The sequence below is a fragment of the Crinia signifera genome, chromosome 4, assembly GCF_055691185.1.
Source record: "Crinia signifera chromosome 4, ASM5569118v1, whole genome shotgun sequence".
Lineage (NCBI taxonomy): Eukaryota > Metazoa > Chordata > Amphibia > Anura > Myobatrachidae > Crinia > Crinia signifera.
This window is the reverse complement of record NC_139220.1, coordinates 8170528-8194613: the sequence shown is the minus strand read 5'-3', so window position 1 is coordinate 8194613 and position 24086 is coordinate 8170528. Positions and strand designations below refer to the sequence as shown.

Below are 24086 nucleotides of genomic sequence, written 5' to 3'. Positions count from 1 at the left end.
GGGGGGTGCAGTACATGCAGCAGCTGTGCAGTTATTGGGGCAGTTGTGCAGCCTTTATCCTGCTGCCGGCTGTATCGCATGGGGGGTGCAGTACATGCAGCAGCTGTGCAGTTATTGGGGCAGCTGTGCAGCCTTTATCCTGCTGCCAGCTGTACCACATTGGGGGGGGGGGGCAGTGCATGCAGCAGCAGTAGAGTTATTGGGGCAGCTATGCAGCCTTTATCCTAGTGCCAGCTGTATCACATGGGGGGTGCAGTACATGCAGCAGCTGTGCAATGTTATTGGGGCAGCTGTGCAGCCTTTATCCTAGTGCCAGCTGTATCACATGGGGGGGGGGGGGTGCAGTACATGCAGTAGCTGTGCAGTGTTATTGGGGCAGCTATGCAGCCTTTATCCTAGTGCCAGCTGTATCACATGGGGGGGGGGTTTGCCGTGCATGCAGCAGCTGTGCAGTTATTGGGGCAGCTGTGCAGCCTTTATCCTAGTGCCAGCTGTATCACATGGGGGGTGCAGTACATGCAGCAGCTGTGCAGCCTTTATCCTGCTGCCGGCTGTATTACATGGGGGGTGCAGTACATGCAGCAGCTGTGCAGTGTTATTGGGGCAGCTGAACAGCCTTTATCCTAGTGTCAGCTGTATCACATGGGGGGTGCAGTACATGCAGCAGATGTTCAGTTATTGGGGCAGTTGTGCAGCCTTTATCCTGCTGCCAGCTGTATCGCATGGGGGGTGCAGTACATGCAGCAGCTGTGCAGTGTTATTGGGGCAGCTGTGCAGCCTTTATCCTAGTGCCAGCTGTATCACATGGGGGGGTGCAGTACATGCAGCAGCTGTGCAATGTTATTGGGGCAGCTGTGCAGCCTTTATCCTAGTGCCAGCTGTATCACATGGGGGGGGTGCAGTACATGCAGTAGCTGTGCAGTGTTATTGGGGCAGCTATGCAGCCTTTATCCTAGTGCCAGCTGTATCACATGGGGGGGGGTTGCCGTGCATGCAGCAGCTGTGCAGTTATTGGGGCAGCTGTGCAGCCTTTATCCTAGTGCCAGCTGTATCACATGGGGGGTGCAGTACATGCAGCAGCTGTGCAGCCTTTATCCTGCTGCCGGCTGTATTACATGGGGGGTGCAGTACATGCAGCAGCTGTGCAGTGTTATTGGGGCAGCTGAACAGCCTTTATCCTAGTGCCAGCTGTATCACATGGGGGGTGCAGTACATGCAGCAGATGTTCAGTTATTGGGGCAGTTGTGCAGCCTTTATCCTGCTGCCAGCTGTATCGCATGGGGGGTGCAGTACATGCAGCAGCTGTGCAGTGTTATTGGGGCAGCTGTGCAGCCTTTATCCTGCTGCCGGCTGTATCGCATGGGGGGTGCAGTACATGCAGCAGCTGTGCAGTTATTGGGGCAGCTGTGCAGCCTTTATCCTGCTGCCAGCTGTATCACATGGGGGGTGCAGTACATGCAGCAGCTGTGCAGTTATTGGGGCAGTTGTGCAGCCTTTATCCTGCAGCCGGCTGTATCGCATGGGGGGTGCAGTACATGCAGCAGCTGTGCAGTTATTGGGGCAGCTGTGCAGCCTTTATCCTAGTGCCAGCTGTATCACATGGGGGGTGCAGTACATGCAGCAGCTGTGCAGTGTTATTGGGGCAGCTGTGCAGCCTTTATCCTAGTGCCAGCTGTATCACATGGGGGGTGCAGTACATGCAGCAGCTGTGCATTGTTATTGGGGCAGCTGTGCAGCCTTTATCCTAGTGCCAGCTGTATCACATGGGGGGTGCAGTACATGCAGCAGCTGTGCAGTGTTATTGGGGCAGCTGTGCAGCCTTTATCCTAGTGCCAGCTGTATCACATGGGGGGTGCAGTACATGCAGCAGCTGTGCATTGTTATTGGGGCAGCTGTGCAGCCTTTATCCTAGTGCCAGCTGTATCACATGGGGGGTGCAGTACATGCAGCAGCTGTGCAGTGTTATTGGGGCAGCTGTGCAGCCTTTATCCTGCTGCCCGCTGTATCGCATGGGGGGTGCAGTACATGCAGCAGCTGTGCAGTTATTGGGGCAGTTGTGCAGCCTTTATCCTGCTGCCAGCTGTATCACATGGGGGGTGCAGTACATGCAGCAGCTGTTCAGTTATTGGGGCAGTTGTGCAGCCTTTATCCTGCTGCCGGCTGTATCGCATGGGGGGTGCAGTACATGAAGCGGCTGTGCAGTTATTGGGGCAGTTGTGCAGCCTTTATCCTGCTGCCAGCTGTATCGCATGGGGGATGCAGTACATGAAGCAGCTGTGCAGCCTTTATCCTACCACTGCCGGCAATGCATCCTGTCTGTACCGAGTGCTCCCATCACCTCTATCCCTGGCCGTGCAGGGGTTAATGCAGTCAGCGCAGGCAGACACACAATAAATGTGCACCTGTTATCACCCAGCAGTTGCTGAACTTTGGCAGCTAGAAACATAGAATGTGACAGCAGATAAGAACCATTTGGCCCATCTAGTCTGCCCCTTTATTACCCTTCAGGTAATCTCAACCCTTTTTAATCCTTACCCGTTCACACTGACCGCATCCCATGTCGAAAACAGGAGACAACAGGTGTGGGCTACTGGCCGGTATTATGGAATACAGGGGTAGGGGCAGTAGGGTGACCTATACACTATACACAGGGAGGGGGCTCAGCTCCGGTACTCACACATAGACCCCGAACATGGGTGTGTAGCTGTCCCCTCTGTGTTACCTCAGGCCTGGCTGGTACATGGGTGTAGCTGTCCCCTCCGTGTTACCTCAGTCCTGGCTGGTACATGGGTGTGTAGCTGTCCCCTCCGTGTTACCTCAGGCCTGGCTGGTACATGGGTGTGTAGCTGTCTCCTCTTTGTCACCTCAGGCCTGGCTGGTACATGGGTGTGTTGCTGTCCCCTCTTTGTCACCTCAGGCCTGGCTGGTACATGGGTGTGTAGCTGTCCCCTCTTTGTCACCTCAGGCCTGGCTGGTACATGGGTGTGTAGCTGTCCCCTCTTTGTCACCTCAGGCCTGGCTGGTACATGGGTGTGTAGCTGTCCCCTCTGCGTTACCTCAGGCCTGGCTGGTACATGGGTGTGTAGCTGTCCCCTCCGTGTTACCTCAGGCCTGGCTGGTACATGGGTGTGTAGCTGTCCCCTCTGCGTTACCTCAGGCCTGGCTGGTACATGGGTGTGTAGCTGTCCCCTCCGTGTTACCTCAGGCCTGGCTGGTACATGGGTGTGTAGCTGTCCCCTCCGTGTTACCTCAGGCCTGGCTGGTACATGGGTGTGTAGCTGTCCCCTCCGTGTTACCTCAGGCCTGGCTGGTACATGGGTGTGTAGCTGTCCCCTCTTTGTCACCTCAGGCCTGGCTGGTACATGGGTGTGTAGCTGTCCCCTCTGTGTTACCTCAGGCCTGGCTGGTACATGGGTGTGTAGCTGTCCCCTCCGTGTTACCTCAGGCCTGGCTGGTACATGGGTGTGTAGCTGTCCCCTCTGTGTTACCTCAGGCCTGGCTGGTACATGGGTGTGTAGCTGTCCCCTCTGTGTTACCTCAGGCCTGGCTGGTACATGGGTGTGTAGCTGTCCCCTCTGTGTTACCTCAGGCCTTGCTGGTACATGGGGGTGTAGCTGTCCCCTCTGTGTTACCTCAGGCCTTGCTGGTACATGGGTGTGTAGCTGTCCCCTCTTTGTCACCTCATGTCTGGCTGGTACATGGGTGTGTAGCTGTCCCCTCTTTGTCACCTCAGGCCTGGCTGGTACATGGGTGTGTAGCTGTCCCCTCCGTGTTACCTCAGGCCTGGCTGGTACATGGGTGTGTAGCTGTCCCCTCTGTGTTACCTCAGGCCTGGCTGGTACATGGATGTGTAGCTGTCCCCTCTGTGTTACCTCAGGCCTGGCTGGTACATGGGTGTGTAGCTGTCCCCTCCGTGTTACCTCAGGCCTGGCTGGTACATGGGTGTGTAGCTGTCCCCTCTTTGTCACCTCAGGCCTGGCTGGTACATGGGTGTGTAGCTGTCCCCTCTGTGTTACCTCAGGCCTGGCTGGTACATGGGTGTGTAGCTGTCCCCTCTGTGTTACCTCAGGCCTGGCTGGTACATGGGTGTGTAGCTGTCCCATCTGTGTTACCTCAGGCCTTGCTGGTACATGGGTGTGTAGCTGTCCCCTCTGTGTTACCTCAGGCCTTGCTGGTACATGGGTGTGTAGCTGTCCCCTCTGTGTTACCTCAGGCCTTGCTGGTACATGGGTGTGTAGCTGTCCCCTCTTTGTCACCTCATGTCTGGCTGGTACATGGGTGTGTAGCTGTCCCCTCTTTGTCACCTCAGGCCTGGCTGGTACATGGGTGTGTAGCTGTCCCCTCCGTGTTACTTCAGTCCTGGCTGGTACATGGGTGTGTAGCTGTCCCCTCTTTGTCACCTCATGTCTGGCTGGTACATGGGTGTGTAGCTGTCCCCTCCGTGTTACCTCAGGCCTGGCTGGTACATGGGTGTGTAGCTGTCCCCTCTTTGTCACCTCATGTCTGGCTGGTACATGGGTGTGTAGCTGTCCCCTCCGTGTTACCTCAGGCCTTGCTGGTACATGGGTGTGTAGCTGTCCCCTCCGTGTTACCTCAGGCCTGGCTGGTACATGGGTGTGTAGCTGTCCCCTCCGTGTTACCTCAGGCCTGGCTGGTACATGGGTGTGTAGCTGTCCCCTCCGTGTTACCTCAGGCCTTGCTGGTACATGGGTGTGTAGCTGTCCCCTCCGTGTTACCTCAGGCCTTGCTGGTACATGGGTGTGTAGCTGTCCCCTCTTTGTCACCTCATGTCTGGCTGGTACATGGGTGTGTAGCTGTCCCCTCTGTGTTACCTCAGGCCTGGCTGGTACATGGGTGTGTAGCTGTCCCCTCCGTGTTACCTCAGGCCTGGCTGGTACATGGGTGTGTAGCTGTCCCCTCTGTGTTACCTCAGGCCTGGCTGGTACATGGGTGTGTAGCTGTCCCCTCTGTGTTACCTCAGGCCTGGCTGGTACATGGGTGTGTAGCTGTCCCCTCTGTGTTACCTCAGGCCTTGCTGGTACATGGGGGTGTAGCTGTCCCCTCTGTGTTACCTCAGGCCTTGCTGGTACATGGGTGTGTAGCTGTCCCCTCTTTGTCACCTCATGTCTGGCTGGTACATGGGTGTGTAGCTGTCCCCTCTTTGTCACCTCAGGCCTGGCTGGTACATGGGTGTGTAGCTGTCCCCTCCGTGTTACCTCAGGCCTGGCTGGTACATGGGTGTGTAGCTGTCCCCTCTGTGTTACCTCAGGCCTGGCTGGTACATGGATGTGTAGCTGTCCCCTCTGTGTTACCTCAGGCCTGGCTGGTACATGGGTGTGTAGCTGTCCCCTCCGTGTTACCTCAGGCCTGGCTGGTACATGGGTGTGTAGCTGTCCCCTCTTTGTCACCTCAGGCCTGGCTGGTACATGGGTGTGTAGCTGTCCCCTCTGTGTTACCTCAGGCCTGGCTGGTACATGGGTGTGTAGCTGTCCCCTCTGTGTTACCTCAGGCCTGGCTGGTACATGGGTGTGTAGCTGTCCCATCTGTGTTACCTCAGGCCTTGCTGGTACATGGGTGTGTAGCTGTCCCCTCTGTGTTACCTCAGGCCTTGCTGGTACATGGGTGTGTAGCTGTCCCCTCTGTGTTACCTCAGGCCTTGCTGGTACATGGGTGTGTAGCTGTCCCCTCTTTGTCACCTCATGTCTGGCTGGTACATGGGTGTGTAGCTGTCCCCTCTTTGTCACCTCAGGCCTGGCTGGTACATGGGTGTGTAGCTGTCCCCTCCGTGTTACTTCAGTCCTGGCTGGTACATGGGTGTGTAGCTGTCCCCTCTTTGTCACCTCATGTCTGGCTGGTACATGGGTGTGTAGCTGTCCCCTCCGTGTTACCTCAGGCCTGGCTGGTACATGGGTGTGTAGCTGTCCCCTCTTTGTCACCTCATGTCTGGCTGGTACATGGGTGTGTAGCTGTCCCCTCCGTGTTACCTCAGGCCTTGCTGGTACATGGGTGTGTAGCTGTCCCCTCCGTGTTACCTCAGGCCTGGCTGGTACATGGGTGTGTAGCTGTCCCCTCCGTGTTACCTCAGGCCTGGCTGGTACATGGGTGTGTAGCTGTCCCCTCCGTGTTACCTCAGGCCTTGCTGGTACATGGGTGTGTAGCTGTCCCCTCCGTGTTACCTCAGGCCTTGCTGGTACATGGGTGTGTAGCTGTCCCCTCTTTGTCACCTCATGTCTGGCTGGTACATGGGTGTGTAGCTGTCCCCTCTTTGTCACCTCATGTCTGGCTGGTACATGGGTGTGTAGCTGTCCCCTCTGTGTTACCTCAGGCCTGGCTGGTACATGGGTGTGTAGCTGTCCCCTCTGTGTTACCTCAGGCCTTGCTGGTACATGGGTGTGTAGCTGTCCCCTCTGTGTTACCTCAGGCCTTGCTGGTACATGGGTGTGTAGCTGTCCCCTCTTTGTCACCTCATGTCTGGCTGGTACATGGGTGTGTAGCTGTCCCCTCTTTGTCACCTCAGGCCTGGCTGGTACATGGGTGTGTAGCTGTCCCCTCCGTGTTACCTCAGGCCTGGCTGGTACATGGGTGTGTAGCTGTCCCCTCTTTGTTACCTCAGGCCTGGCTGGTACATGGGTGTGTAGCTGTCCCCTCTTTGTCACCTCAGGCCTGGCTGGTACATGGGTGTGTAGCTGTCCCCTCCGTGTTACCTCAGGCCTGGCTGGTACATGGGTGTGTAGCTGTCCCCTCTGTGTTACCTCAGGCCTGGTTGGTACATGGGTGTGTAGCTGTCCCCTCTGTGTTACCTCAGGCCTGGCTGGTACATGGGTGTGTAGCTGTCCCCTCTGTGTTACCTCAGGCCTGGCTGGTACATGGGTGTGTAGCTGTCCCCTCTGTGTTACCTCAGGCCTTGCTGGTACATGGGTGTGTAGCTGTCCCCTCTTTGTCACCTCAGGCCTGGCTGGTACATGGGTGTGTAGCTGTCCTTTCCGTGTTACCTCAGTCCTGGCTGGTACATGGGTGTGTAGCTGTCCCCTCTTTGTCACCTCAGGCCTGGCTGGTACATGGGTGTGTAGCTGTCCCCTCTGTGTTACCTCAGGCCTGGCTGGTACATGGGTGTGTAGCTGTCCCCTCTGTGTTACCTCAGGCCTGGCTGGTACATGGGTGTGTAGCTGTCCCCTCTGTGTTACCTCAGGCCTTGCTGGTACATGGGTGTGTAGCTGTCCCCTCTGTGTTACCTCAGGCCTTGCTGGTACATGGGTGTGTAGCTGTCCCCTCTGTGTTACCTCAGGCCTTGCTGGTACATGGGTGTGTAGCTGTCCCCTCTTTGTCACCTCATGTCTGGCTGGTACATGGGTGTGTAGCTGTCCCCTCTTTGTTACCTCAGGCCTGGCTGGTACATGGGTGTGTAGCTGTCCCCTCCGTGTTACCTCAGTCCTGGCTGGTACATGGGTGTGTAGCTGTCCCCTCTTTGTCACCTCATGTCTGGCTGGTACATGGGTGTGTAGCTGTCCCCTCCGTGTTACCTCAGGCCTGGCTGGTACATGGGTGTGTAGCTGTCCCCTCCGTGTTACCTCAGGCCTGGCTGGTACATGGGTGTGTAGCTGTCCCCTCTTTGTCACCTCATGTCTGGCTGGTACATGGGTGTGTAGCTGTCCCCTCCGTGTTACCTCAGGCCTTGCTGGTACATGGGTGTGTAGCTGTCCCCTCCGTGTTACCTCAGGCCTGGCTGGTACATGGGTGTGTAGCTGTCCCCTCCGTGTTACCTCAGGCCTGGCTGGTACATGGGTGTGTAGCTGTCCCCTCCGTGTTACCTCAGGCCTTGCTGGTACATGGGTGTGTACCTGTCCCCTCTGTGTTACCTCAGGCCTGGCTGGTACATGGGTGTGTAGCTGTCCCCTCTGTGTTACCTCAGGCCTTGCTGGTACATGGGTGTGTAGCTGTCCCCTCTGTGTTACCTCAGGCCTTGCTGGTACATGGGTGTGTAGCTGTCCCCTCTTTGTCACCTCATGTCTGGCTGGTACATGGGTGTGTAGCTGTCCCCTCCGTGTTACCTCAGGCCTGGCTGGTACATGGGTGTGTAGCTGTCCCCTCCGTGTTACCTCAGGCCTTGCTGGTACATGGGTGTGTAGCTGTCCCCTCCGTGTTACCTCAGGCCTGGCTGGTACATGGGTGTGTAGCTCTCTCCTCCGTGTTACCTCAGGCCTTGCTGGTACATGGGTGTGTAGCTGTCCCTGCCTCTGGTTGAGAAGGTGATAAGGTTGTGATCTGAGAGAGGGAATGGGGCTTTAGTGAATTCAGAAACATAGCATAGCCTGGTGAATACAAGAACAGGGCAGTGTGGTCCTCCTTGTGAGTAGTGGAGTCAGACCATTGGGTGAGGCCGAGAGAGGCGTTTAGAGATATGAGGAGAAAGTGGGTTATCAATAACGATATTAAAGTCACCCAGGATGATGATTGAAATGTCAGAAAATAAGAAATGGGGGAGCCAGGCAGAGAAATCTTCCAGAATTTGATGTTTGGGAACCCCAGGTGGGCAATAGAGCAGCAACACACAGCGAGAAGGGGGTTCATGATTACAGGAATGTACGTTACGTTAAGAGGATTTAAGTTTAAAACACATTTATGAACAAGATTTAGGGTCTGATTCGGAGCGGGGTGCTACATTCTACAGGAAAACCCCCTATCCTGTTACACGGTAATGTACAAGCCCCCAGACAGTGCCCTGTTACCCACACAGTACCCTCCTCACCTTCATGTGTTTCCTCTGCTTGTGCACTCAGTGCTGCTTCTGAGCCCCGGCCCCTGAGCACTGTCCGGACCGATGACCTGATCCCCAGACGTGTCCATCATAGCCCCCGGCCCCTGAGCACTGCCCGGACCGATGACCTGATCCCAGGGCCGGTGCAAGGCACCGGAGCGCCCCAGGCGAGTCGGGCTGGGGGCGCCCCGGTGCCGGGGGGGGGGGGGGGGGGGGGTGGGGTGGGGTGGTGGTACCTGGCGTTCGGCGCTGTCTATTTAAAGCTGGCGGCGGAGGCAGCGGGGGTCCCTGCAGTCTATTAAAAATCACGAGCGCTATCCGCCGGGCTATGCGGAAGCGCTTCTAGTGTGAAAACACTGGCAGCACGCTGATTGGCTGCCAGAGTTTTCACACTAGAAGCGCTTCCGCATAGCCCGGCGGATAGCGCTCGTGATTTTTAATAGACTGCAGGGACCCCCGCTGCCTCCGCCGCCAGCTTTAAATAGACAGCGCCGTAGCTAGGACAGGTACCCGGGCGGCATTTTCCGCCCTCCAGTGGCCGGCGCCCTAGGCAAATGCCTAGGTTTGCCTAGTGGTGGCGCCGGCCCTGCCTGATCCCCAGACGTGTCCATCATAGCCCCCGGCCCCTGAGCACTGCCCGGACCGATGACCTGATCCCCAGACGTGTCCATCATAGCCATGGCATTATAAATGATAGATATCTTCTTAGTATTATTCCAATCAGTTTTATAGTCAGATCTCTGGCGTGTACTGACCGTCGCAATCCCAACTCTCGGGAGGTCACCCGGCTCCCGTGAATGTCGGCATCTCTCCAGCCGCCCAATAGGAAGAGCGCTATATAAATCTGAGCAATGCTTTTACTGGTGCTGCAGAAATGTATATAAGGTAGTAGTGCATATATGGGGGTTCCTAATGGCTGGGGTTACCGTGTAAACGGCAGACAATGTATAGTCACTGTCAACCATTAGTGGTCGACCCAGGCATGTCTACCCAGTGGCCACATACCAATGATACATTTCTGCTGCCACCATGATTTAGAACTAGTAGCCAGTAGGTGACCGGCCTGGTAACCCCAGCAGCCTGGGACCGCCAACCATAATCCAGCCTCCGTCTGCCCCAGGTATCGTCACTGGTTCAGGATGGGACAGGAATTCCAATCAATGCCTCATGCAGTGTTTTATATTGCACATTGACTTTCTGGTTACAACTTGAATCTTAAGGACCGTACACACCGGGCAATTTTCAGTTGAAAGCCAGTCAGTTTTCTCGTTTGAGTGGCTTTCAGATCGAAAGTCAACCAGTGTGCAGTATGTGTGCGCTCCCGCATCATCGCTGGCCCGGCCGCTCATCTGCTTATATCGTCCTGCTATGGAAAGTTGTCCACCCGGGGTAAAATCACTAAAATGGGCAAAAAACTGCTCAGTGCGTATGCACTAAGAGTTTCTCAGCCCAGCGATTGTACCCATCATCATTATCTATACACGCTGGGCCCAGTGTGTATGGACCTTTAGTTATTTAATGGACCCTGCATGGCAGGCTCTGACGTTCCCAGAACACAATGGACTGCTGTAAACAGTAGTCCATATCATCTCAAAAAATGTCACAATCCCCTGGGTAAAAACTCTTTAAAGTCCTCCAATTTGGGGTTTTGGCAATTTTAGGGATTTTTTTTTGCTAATGTTTCAATATCTGATTGTCTTATAGTATTGAAATATTTGTGATTTCAGAACTGAACATATCGCAGTAGTTACTATAATACATGAATGTGTTCATATTCTCTTTTATGGATACTAAAAAACAAGTTGCAAAACAATAGTCCTCCAATCTATATATGAATCTGGGAAATGGAGGAAGTGTCCCTCCTGTGCCATGTCCCCCACGTCCTCTCCGATGTGATAACTATAGACTACACATCTGCACCTCTCCGATGTGATAACCGTACAATACGCATCTGCACCTCTCCGATGTGATAACCGTACAATACGCATCTGCACCTCTCCGATGTGATAACTATAGACTATGGATCTGCACCTCTCCGATGTGATAACTATAGACTATGGATCTGCACCTCTCCGATGTGATAACTATAGACTATGGATCTGCACCTCTCCGATGTGATAACTATAGACTATGGATCTGCACCTCTCCGATGTGATAACTATAGACTATGGATCTGCACCTCTCCGATGTGATAACTATAGACTATGGATCTGCACCTCTCCGATGTGATAACTATAGACTATGGATCTGCACCTCTCCGATGTGATAACTATAGACCAGGGGTTCCCAAACTTTTTTGACTCACGGCACCCTGAAGCATCAGAATTTTTTTCGCGGCACCCCTAGGCTAAAGGTTTCTCATTGAGAAAGTCAGAAACAAATATTAAATTGAATAAATGATGTTTGCATCTTATCCTTAGGATCAGTTATGTTGTAATGGACAAAATGTACTTCTGTTTGTCCATAATTTGACTATTATATTGGATATAAATAACTTGAATTGATCCTGGACCATCAACCCAGGGCACCCCTGCAAGTCCCCCAAGGCACCCCAGGGTGCCACGGCACACAGTTTGGGAACCACTGCTATAGACTATGGATCTGCACCTCTCCGATGTGATAACTATAGACTACACATCTGCACCTCTCCGATGCCCGATGTGATAACCGTACAATACGCATCTGCACCTCTCCGATGTGATAACTATAGACTATGGATCTGCACCTCTCCAATGTGATAACTATAGACTATGGATCTGCACCTCTCCGATGCCCGATGTGATAACGGTACAATACGTATCTGCACCACTCCGATGTGATAAACGTACAATACGCATCAGCACCTCTCCGATGCCCGATGTGATAACCGTACAATACGCATCTGCACCTCTCCGATGTGATAACTATAGACTATGGATCTGCACCTCTCCGATGTGATAACTATAGACTATGGACCTGCACCTCTCCAAAGTGATAACTATAGACCATGGATCAGCACCTCTCCGATGTGATAACTATAGACTATGGATCTGCACCTCTCCGATGTGATAACTATAGACTATGGTTCAGCACCTCTCCGATGTGATAACTATAGACTTTGGATCTGCACCTCTCCGATGTGATAACTATAGACTATTGATCTGCACCTCTCCGATGTGATAACTATAGACTACGGATCTGCACCTCTCCGATGTGATAACTATAGACTATGGATCCGCACCTCTCAGATGTGATAACTATAGACTATGGATCTGCACCTCTCCGATGTGATAACTATAGACTATGGATCTGCACCTCTCCGATGTGATAACTATAGACTATAGATCTGCACCTCTCCGATGTGATAACTATAGACTATGGATCTGCACCTCTCCGATGTGATAACTATAGACTACACATCTGCACCTCTCCGATGCCCGATGTGATAACCGTACAATACGCATCTGCACGTCTCCGATGTGATAACTATAGACTATGGATCTGCACCTCTCCAATGTGATAACTATAGACTATGGATCTGCACCTCTCCGATGCCCGATGTGATAATGGTACAATACGTATCTGCACCACTCCGATGTGATAAACGTACAATACGCATCAGCACCTCTCCGATGCCTGATGTGATAACCGTACAATACGCATCTGCACCTCTCCGATGTGATAACTATAGACTATGGATCTGCACCTCTCCGATGTGATAACTATAGACTATGGACCTGCACCTCTCCGATGTGATAACTATAGACCATGGATCAGCACCTCTCCGATGTGATAACTATAAACTATGGATCTGCACCTCTCCGATGTGATAACTATAAACTATGGATCTGCACCTCTCCGATGTGATAACTATCGACTATGGCTCAGCACCTCTCCGATGTGATAACTATAGACTATGGATCTGCACCTCTCCGATGTGATAACTATAGACTACGGATCTGCACCTCTCCGATGTGATAACTATAGACTATGGATCCGCACCTCTCCGATGTGATAACTATAGACTATGGATCTGCACCTCTCCGATGTGATAACTATAGACTATGGATCTGCACCTCTCCGATGTGATAACTATAGACTATGGATCTGCACCTCTCCAATGTGATAACTATAGACTATGGATCTGCACCTCTCCGATGTGATAACTATAGACTACACATCTGCACCTCTCCGATGCCCGATGTGATAACCGTACAATACGCATCTGCACCTCTCCGATGTGATAACTATAGACTATGGATCTGCACCTCTCCGATGTGATAACTATAGACTATAGATCTGCACCTCTCCGATGTGATAACTATAGACTATGGATCTGCACCTCTCCGATGTGATAACTATAGACTACACATCTGCACCTCTCCGATGCCCGATGTGATAACCGTACAATACGCATCTGCACGTCTCCGATGTGATAACTATAGACTATGGATCTGCACCTCTCCAATGTGATAACTATAGACTATGGATCTGCACCTCTCCGATGCCCGATGTGATAATGGTACAATACGTATCTGCACCACTCCGATGTGATAAACGTACAATACGCATCAGCACCTCTCCGATGCCTGATGTGATAACCGTACAATACGCATCTGCACCTCTCCGATGTGATAACTATAGACTATGGATCTGCACCTCTCCGATGTGATAACTATAGACTATGGACCTGCACCTCTCCGATGTGATAACTATAGACCATGGATCAGCACCTCTCCGATGTGATAACTATAAACTATGGATCTGCACCTCTCCGATGTGATAACTATAAACTATGGATCTGCACCTCTCCGATGTGATAACTATCGACTATGGCTCAGCACCTCTCCGATGTGATAACTATAGACTATGGATCTGCACCTCTCCGATGTGATAACTATAGACTACGGATCTGCACCTCTCCGATGTGATAACTATAGACTATGGATCCGCACCTCTCCGATGTGATAACTATAGACTATGGATCTGCACCTCTCCGATGTGATAACTATAGACTATGGATCTGCACCTCTCCGATGTGATAACTATAGACTATGGATCTGCACCTCTCCAATGTGATAACTATAGACTATGGATCTGCACCTCTCCGATGTGATAACTATAGACTACACATCTGCACCTCTCCGATGCCCGATGTGATAACCGTACAATACGCATCTGCACCTCTCCGATGTGATAACTATAGACTATGGATCTGCACCTCTCCAATGTGATAACTATAGACTATGGATCTGCACCTCTCCGATGCCCGATGTGATAATGGTACAATACGTATCTGCACCACTCCGATGTGATAAACGTACAATACGCATCAGCACCTCTCCGATGCCCGATGTGATAACCGTACAATACGCATCTGCACCTCTCCGATGTGATAACTATAGACTATGGATCTGCACCTCTCCGATGTAATAACTATAGACTATGGACCTGCACCTCTCCGATGTGATAACTATAGACCATGGATCAGCACCTCTCCGATGTGATAACTATAGACTTTGGATCTGCACCTCTCCGATGTGATAACTATAAACTATGGATCTGCACCTCTCCGATGTGATAACTATCGACTATGGCTCAACACCTCTCCGATGTGATAACTATAGACTATGGATCTGCACCTCTCCGATGTGATAACTATAGACTATGGATCTGCACCTCTCCGATGTGATAACTATAGACTATGGATCTGCACCTCTCCGATGTGATAACTATAGACTATGGATCCGCACCTCTCCGATGTGATAACTATAGACTATGGATCCGCACCTCTCCGATGTGATAACTATAGACTATGGATCTGCACCTCTCCGATGTGATAACTATAGACTATGGATCAGCACCTCTCCGATGTGATAACTATAGACTATGGATCTGCACCTCTCCGATGTGATAACTATAGACTATGGATCTGCACCTCTCCGATGTGATAACTATAGACAGGTATCCGCGTCCCCTCGCGGCCTTCGCAGGTATCTGCGTCCCCTCGCGGGGCTCGCTGCGCTCGCCACACTTTCTATTCTCAACTCCACGCCGACGTGGATAGTAGGGGTATGAAAAGGTCGGAGGACGCGTACCGCCACCCCTCGCGGGCTCGCTGCGCTCGGCACGCTTCGGGTTGGCGTCAATAGTGGGGTGGTGTTAAAAATGTGGGGGGGGGATTAAACAAACATTTTTTAAACAGATTCAATGTGAAATGGGCCATATTGTCCCATTTCACATTGTCAGCTATGTAAAATCGGGTTCATCGCGTTGATGACATTGCGGCCCATTATAATGGGCCGCGACGGACGTGATCAACCCAATTTATAGTTTAAAAATAATTTAACATTGTTCCCTATGGGAAAATCGCGTTGATCATGTCGGTCGATGGACGCGATCAACGCGATTTTCACTTTTACCGGCAATAAAGCTTCTAAGTGCCAGAAAATCGGGTCCATCGCGTCCATCGCATGCCTTAAGTACCTTAACTTAAGGCATGCGTTCAACCCTGACGGGCGCCGTGCTAGGAAACAAGTACCCAATATTATTATTATCATTTATTTATATTGCGCCACAAGGGTTCTGTAGCGCCTGACAATACATAGATGAGCAAACAAAAAAAGAAAATAGTGAGTTACAGTTCAAATGCAAATTAGGACAAGTACATGGTAAATAAGAGACACTTTTTAAAAATGTCAGAGATACATTTCTAATGCATGAAGTACATTTCCCCTATAAACTATAAATGTACATCAAATAAACACACACACACACACACACCTCCGCCCAGGCATTGCAGCAGCCATCTTAACTTGGTGGCCATCTTAACTCTTTGTTAAAGATGAATACACTTGTCTCTCACAGTTTCTTGCATATATACTGTGTATATATATATATATATATATATATATATATATCTTATATATTTAGCCAGATCTGTCACTCATCCCCTGTGTGTATGACGTTCCCGCCCAGCCACACCCCTATCACTACCCAGCCTCCTGCTCTCCTGAACCGTAACTTCCACCACTGGGGAGTCGCTGACGCTGTGTTGCCCACATACCCATATCATGCCTCATAGCCCAGCCTCCTGCTCTCATGCACCCTAACTCCCACCCAGTAGGAGGAGACACTGACTCAGGGCCACCGTCCTGTACTTCTGTGCTCCCATGCTGGACCCTCACCCACTGGCAGAAGCTGCACAGTATCTCCCACCCTCCTCTTTAGTCCCCCTTATGCCCACACATCCTATCACTACCCAGCCTCCTGTTTTCCTGTGTCGTGACCTCCGCCAGTGGGGAGCCGCTGACTCAAAAACACCCTACTATACTATTGCACACACACACCTAAACAACACACACACCCCCACACTCCCACAAATGTCACTGTACCATCCACACTATCAATGTACATCTTACTCTTTAACCGCTTTTGAATTAAACAAAACAATACACCCCCCCTTCCACATCATATGCTCTCTATTTAACATATTTCATATGGAAGTTATCTAGGGCTACAAAGAAAAGGTTTACCCACATCTTATTGCAATAAGTGTACACCTTTTCTTTGTATTCTTTTTTTCTGTACGATTGTGACAACCTTTATCAGTACACGGCAGCTTGGCCGGGCAACTTAAGTTTTTGCGCCTCTGTTGATAACTTGTTATCACAACTTTTTCCATGTATCTAGGGCTGCAGCCAGGGGGATACCGGTATTATGCCAGAGCTTCCCTAATCGCGATGTAATGCCATCGTGGGGCGGGACCTAGTATGTGAAGCGGCCTTGCCTTGTGCTGGGTGGTCCCATGCATCATCACAAAATCCTTACTGAATCAGTCCCCTGGTGCGTGATCTTTATTGAATAAAATTATTTCAATGCTTTGATGATTTACTGGACCAGATAAATCATGCTTTAAACCAGCCAATCAGCTACTTACTATCATTTTCAACCCCAGCCTTTAACATGGCAGCTAGAAGCTCATTGGCTGGTTGTTTATCACGCTCCACTTTATCACTTTTCAAAGCTTGGTGCTTCTGGCCCATTAAATGATAAAACAGTATATGTTCATAGCACACAAGAAATACAGATGAATATAGCTGCCATTATCAGTCATCCCCTATGCTTGTACAATTACCATATATGCAGAACACTGCACAGACAGCACATCCAGCACCATTCTATACCTCCCAGTTACACCCCATCATCCATATAACTCTGTATTACACATGTATGTGCACCCTATGCTCCAAACATGTGCAATGTAACACGTAACATGTGTAGCCCTTCATCAGCCCCTATGTGCACAAGGAAATTCCAGCAAAGTCACACACACACTAAACACTAAGGGCCCCATTTATAAAACAACATTTGTGGCTATGTTGCTGACAACACCCGGTCTCGCGGTCTAGAAACAAAGATGATGTATCAATGCAATGTAAGAAGAAGGGATCGCAGCAGATAGCTGCTGCGATCCCTCAAATCATCTTCCTCTCCCTGTGATGTCACCAGTCTCTGGGCAAATTCCTTGTGGTAATTCCTCCCAGCTCCTGACTCCCCCAGATATAGTTATACACCCATCCCCCACCCATATTGCTGCATGGAGGGGCTCAGTGAGGGCGGCAGTGTAGGTGTGTAAGTGTCTGATAGGGTCACACAGAGAATAAAATGAGATCTGTCCTGCCTCATAATCCAGGTATATCCTCACTCTGTCACAGGGGGTATTGTCAGGTAACTGGATCTCTTTCATGCTATGTACCATAAAATACTGATTCTTATGCCTCCTCCACAGACACCAGGATTTGTTATTGCATCCAATGTGTGACGGCCATCCTCTTCTCACTATACTGGGATAACACATCCCCACCCTCCACTTCTCTGACTTACTGACATCCACCTCCCAGTAATGTCGTCCTGAGGAGAATCTTCTGGCGCTTAGTACCTGATAATACTGAAATCTCTCTGGTGTTACTGGAGGATTCTGGTTTATATCTGACCTGGATGCAGATTTCCTGTCACCTGATATCTGTATATAATTACCAGCTGTGGATACATCTAGTAATAAGTCTGTAACTTCCTGCACATAGATCCCTGTATTTATACCTGTTATTATACCAGATAATGTCTGTAATGTCTCTGAGATGAGACCCACATCCAGATCTCCTGCACCACGGACCTGGTGATCATGTCTCTCTGTGTCCTCAGTGTCACACAAGTCCCCTGTGTCCGGTTCCTGTAAGACAATCACTGGGTCAGACATGTTACACAGCTCCTCAATGTGACGCATCTTCCCGGTCAGCTCGTCCTTCTTTATTTCCAGCTGCTGGATGAGCTCAGAGACTGAGAGTGAAACGCGCTGTTCCTGCCTGGAGATCTCACTCAGGACTCTCTTCTCCAGGTCTTCCAGCTGTCTCCTGATGTCTCTAAACAGGGCAGTGACTGTCTCTGTTACACCCACTGCTTTTCCCTGATCTTCTCTCCTGCGATCCTGCAGTCTCTGCACTCTCTTCTCAGTCTCCGATCTCTTTGTGGTCAGTTTCTGCAGAACATTCCTCAGCTTCTCCTTCTTATTCTCAGAGGCCTCATCCAGCGACTCTACCTGATGTTCTCTGTGCTCCCCGATCAGACAGCAGGACACACAGATACAGGCAGCATCCTCAGTGCAGTAATACTCCAGGACCTTGTTATGGACGGAGCATTTCCTGTTCCCCAGGGCAGTGGTGGGGTCACATAAGACGTGTTCTGCTGATGGGTTGTGCTTGCCCCAATGCATATCCCATAGAGAAGTCTCACGATTTAGGCCCAGTTTAAGATCATGTCCTGGAGAGTGAACTTCGTAACTGCCGGACACCCCAGTTCCCTCCTCGAGAGTTGAGCGAATACGTTCTACTATGTTGCAGAGTGTCCAGTTTTTCTCCAGTACAGGACGCCTCCGATATTCCTTTCTGCACTCAGGACAGGTGTAATCTCCAGACTCTTCATGTGCATCCAGCTCACGACCAATACAGACCCGGCAGAAGTTGTGGCCACATCTCAGGGTTACAGGATCTGTATAAATGCTTAGGCAGATGGAACAGACCAGCTCCTGTCTCAGATGAGCAAACGCCATCGCTGCAGCAGGAGGGAGAAATGACAGTGACAGTATCTGATATTCAGCTATCAGTAGGGTCAAATTCTGCTCCCAGGGTGCGGCTGAGCTTATCATTTAGATTATGGCTACATGCATAGTTACTCGATTACTAGTTTTTCACTGACACACACCTACACGGGATTGTTGTCATCGGAAACAGTTACAAAAAATCCAGTTAAAAATCCAGGGTAAAGTGACCTGGGATTTTAACCATAGTCACAAGCAGGGTTTTTAGCGGGTCTCTCACGGGTGAGCTGCAGTGGAAACAGCTCTCACCAGGGATTTTCAAACCTGGGCAGGGCCAACTGGCCCATACGTAGCCGCATCCCACTGCCAGCTGGTCTCCCGCTGCCCACCTGGCTCTGAAAGCCGATAGGCTGTGGTGGTCAATATCAGAAATGCTTTGCGTTCCCAATATCGGTAAATCTAGCAGTATCGCATTCCCATAGACACCTATGGGGGATGCGGCTGCGATGGTCAATATTGGGAATGCTTCAAATTACAGATATTGGTAAATCTGGCAGCATCAAATCCACCATAGACACCTAATGGGGATGCTGCAATGGAGGAATCCCAGCAGGCATCGGACATACCTGCTGTGATCCCTCTGTCTTACATTCTAGGGATACATAATATTTGCAGCTAGCACCTGAAAACACCAACAAATATTGGTGGATAAATGGGCCCCATATTTATACATCATTGTCTTGTCTACTGCTGCTCTGCAGAGCAACAACAACTGTACCTGTCCAGTGCTCGGTGTACTGAGAAGAACCCACTAACAACCACAAATAGCATCTAGCTGATCTCCAGGAGTGGATGATGCCAGTTGGCTGTGACATACAGAGGTCCTTATGATAGGACACAGGAGAGGACCATAGCATAGCCAACCAACAGGACTTAAGATGCCCATACACTACAGTGATTTTTGGGCCGATCAGCTGATTTTAACCGCAAATTGTGCGCAATCGCGAGTGATCGAAATACAGTGCGCACTCCTGCAGATGTATAGCTGCATCTTCTGATCTTCCCTGCTGCATGGAAGATCAGAAGATGCAGCTAAAGATCTGTGGGACTCGGGTGTTAGGCCACTTCAGGTGCGCTCGGGTATTCATGTCTATTCGGGAGCTCAGGTGTTCCTAAACGTTACGATGAGGGGGGAGGGGCTAGCACCGCAGTGAGGGAAGTGCAGGAACGTCCCCTGCTGCTGCTGCTCTCGGTCAGCATGAGAGCTGTCCTCCCTCCTCCACTTTGCTGCCGGAGCCGCTGCGGGTGGGAGAGGTGGGCAACGCAAGGTGGAACAGGGAGCTGTCTGTGACAGGATGCTCAGTGATCCGTCGGTTCATGGGGCGGGTCACTGAGCATCCTCACACAGACTGGCAGCCTCAATGAGAGCAACGTGACCCTAACGCCCCACGAAATGAACGTGACAGTATCTGATATTCAGTTATCAGTAAGGTCTAATTCTGCACCCAGGGCGCGGCTGAGCTTATCATTTAGATTATGGCTACACGCACAGTTAATGGAATACTAGTTTTTCCCTGACACACACCTACACTGGATTTTTGTCATGGGAAACAGTTGCATTTAAAAATCCAGGGTAAAGTGACCCGGGATTTTAACCATAGTCACAAGCAGGGTTTTTAGCGGGTCTTTCCCAGGTGTGCTGCTGTAGAAACAGCTCTCACCAGGGATTTTTAACCTGGGCAGGACCAACTGGCCCATATGTTGCCGCATTCCACTGCCAGCTGGTCTCCTTCTGCCCATCTGGCTCTGAAAGCCTATAGGCTGTAGTGGTCAATATCAGAAAGGAGAATGAGCTGCAAATAGCAGCGAATGAGGATAAAAACTTAGCCTGTGCCCCACAAAATAGAGACATAGGTGCTGCAGGGGGGGAAGGGGCCAGATTAGGTCAAGAGAGAGATAGGAAAAATACAATAGGAAAGTGCCCCCCCCCCAGGGTATAGGCCATACTTAAGGAGGGGGGAGGACAGGGGTCACCACACTCATAAGTGATAGCAGCAAGGATCATCAAGCAGCAGCGTCGTTTGGGCAAAATACTATTACTACAATGGACCGGCCTAAGAGATCCAGGGAAGCCCCAGCAAGATTCTGCTTACCTGCAGAGCAGCAGAGGGTGAAGAGGCCAGCAGCAGGAGCCCGGAGGTCGGCGGCAGGACTGGGACAGGACGAAGCACCCAGAGAAGCCAGCAGAGAAGAGGCGAAGAGAAGGAGAGGCGGGGAAATGGAAGACGGCGACCAGCGGCGGTGGGGAGAAGCAGCATCACAAGGCCCGGTAATTACCAGCCCGTCCCTGCTCTACCCGACACCCAGCAGCAGCGGTCAGGAGCAAGCTGCCGCTCCGCACAGCTCCCCCACTGACAATTACCGCCGAGCCCAGGATCAAGCCCCCCCTCCCATCACCCCGCTGGAAAAGGAGCCAGAGCTCATTGAGCATCCGGAGCTCTGGCAACAGTATACATCCGCCATCCCCTCCACAAGCCCCTTAGTCAGCCGGAGTTACAAGATCCGAGGGGCCCCCCAGCCCGGGCGCCACCCCCCCCCGAGCGCCCGCACTGAGCCCCTGCATCGGCCGGAGCTTCAACAGCGGGACACAGCCTCCGTGTCCCACAGCGCTCCCTCTAAACCCCTGCAGCAGCCGGAGCTCCGGCAGTATAGCAATCAAGCAGGGAGGCCTAACGTCCCCCACAGCTCCCCCGCTGGCGGCCAGCCAGAACTCCTCCATCAGTGGGGGCTTCAGTACAAAACCCCGCAATTACCTTGGGCAGAGGGAGAGGTTGGCAATCAACAGCGCCAGCTCCCGTCCCCAGCCCAGCACACTAGGGACCCACACGCAGATTACCCCCCCCCGGGAAGCTTTACCCACCCCTAGCCAGCGGTCCCCAGAGCTTTTTACTCACTGGGACCCAACCCCCCCCCCCAGCAGCCAACCCAATGTGAGACAGCAGCAATATACCCAGCTGCAGCAACTAACACCTTATCCCCAGATTCAGCAATATCTGCACACAGTGCAGGCAGGAGGGAGTGGGGGAGGTTACAACACACCAGCCCATCAACCCGCCCCTTACATCAATAACAACCCGGTGCTAGGCAACCCCCAACAACAGGCCCCACAAAGCACTTTGCAGCCAGTCTTGGCTCCAGGAGAATCCATGGCAATGGCAACCACATATCGACAGCCCATTACCAACACACCCAGCCACCTAGGGCTGGGGCATCCTGAGCCCCTACAGCAAACCTTACCCACTCCTTACGAGTGTCAAGGGCGGGCCCCCCAAACACAGACTGCTCCCATTGCACATGGGCACAACCCCAACACATGGCCCATGCCGGCGTTACCCATGCAGCAACCCATCAAAGCTTTAGGGCACAGTTCTGCAAACGTATGGCCCCCTCCCACTCACCCACCATGCCCACAGGGGAACCTCCCATACCCCGCACCGGCAGCAAATTACCCTCCCCAGCCAGGATTCCCCAATTATGGGCAGCAAGGGTACGGACACTTTTCGCAGCACCCAGGCCCGCAGTATCAGGCGGCCAACTACCAGGGACCATTACCCAGTTCCAACCCATTCTGAGCCACGCTACCCATATCAACATCAGCCCCACTACATATACCCAGGGCGGTGGTATTACCCTCAGCCATGGCAAAATTACCAGTCAGCACATCCATCACTTGCCCAGCAGCAGCATTGTGCACAGCAAGTAGTGCCACCCAGCGCGTACCCACTTCAGAGGAACAATATGACCACGGATCGCCTGCCACAAGGAGAACAAGGACAAGCCACAGGACTACAACCAAGGGGGGGCGCAGGGGCATCTGGCCACAGGACAGACAAGCAAATCAACAGACAGCAATACCACAGTGACCAACACCCTGCAGACACCGGCAGGCGATCAAGGGACATCATATGGCAACGTTCCCCCCGCAGAGGGGCAAAAGAGTGCCCGAGAGAACATGGGAGCAATAATACAGCAAAGAGGAGAAGAGTCCCAAACACGTCACAAAGATGGAAATACAAGTGGGAGTAATGGTGAGTCAAATGCAGGGTCTTCGGACTCCGACTCTGATTCAGGGGACAATGATAGCGATGCAAACACATCTAACCAAAGCCAGGCCAAACTCCTAAGAATTGTCAGGCAGATCAGGAATGGGAAAACGGGCAGCCGTAAGGGACGGGAGAAGAGGAGGAAGAGCAAGGAATTAGATGCACAGGGGTCATGCGCATCCACCACAATCGACACGGGGGTTCGCAGTGCAGTAGTAAAATATATAAAAACTGGCAAATACGTGGACATCTTCGCCATGACATAGGAGACCAGGAAGGCAAGCGAGCTGGCAGCTACCAAAGGCCCAGGGGCGGAGGCAGCATATAGAACATATAACAGAAGGTTAAGCGGGATGTACAAATTTGCAGCATGTTACCTTAAAACCAGACCGGGGAAAACATAAATGTGTTAAAATACATGAATATGATACATGACATGGTGGAGAACAGTAAAGTAAACACCTGGAGGGAGTACGACGAAGCCTTCCATAGAAATCACAGAGGGAGGAAAGTGCTAACATTGGGGGCAAAGGATGTGGAAATATGGCTGGTGGTTACACAGCCCAAGGAAGAAGTGCCGCCCAGCGATTGGGGGAGTCGGGCGGGGAGGCCTAGTTTACAGGAAAAATCGGGAGGAAAATGCTTCGCATACAACAGCGCATACTGCACCAGGGGCCAGTAATGCAAATTCAGGCACACATGCTCACACTGCGGCAAAGGGCACCCAGCAAAGGAGTGCTACAAGAAAGCAGGAGGTCTCACCGTGCCCAAAAAGGAAGGGGAACGACGCAATAAGTAAGGCAGCGACTCCGATACAACTAAAAAACATGCAAAAATGGCTAGGATGGTACCACAACAAGGAAGATGCAGACTTTCTAGAAAAGGGGTTCAGAGATGGTTTTAAGTTATACATTGAAGGACCAGTCAGAGGAGCAGTATTACCACGTAATTTAAAATCAGTCACAGAATTCCCCCACATAGTAAGAGAAAAATTGCTAAAAGAAATAGAAGCGGGTCGCATAGCAGGCCCCTTCCAGGAACCTCCTTTACAGCAGCTAGTAGTGGCCCCCTTGGGGGTAGTACCAAAAATTCAGGCTAATACAGCACATGTCATACCCCGCAGGAGGGTTGGTAAACAACGCTATAGAAAAAC

General features: G+C 51.5%; 1 protein-coding gene across 1 annotated transcript in view; it reads right to left on the bottom strand.

Annotated features, from left to right (window-relative positions):
- Positions 1-17216: 17216 nt before the first annotated feature.
- Positions 17217-24086, bottom strand: part of LOC146072203 (uncharacterized) — a 51208-nt gene continuing 44338 nt past the window's right edge. Inside the window, exons 3-4 of the mRNA XM_083179532.1 lie at positions 18572-18844; positions 17217-18436 (exon numbers count right to left, since the gene is read on the bottom strand). Of these exons, the coding sequence (XP_083035658.1) occupies positions 17217-18436; positions 18572-18844 (1493 nt within the window). The remainder of the gene's footprint in view (positions 18437-18571; positions 18845-24086) is intronic.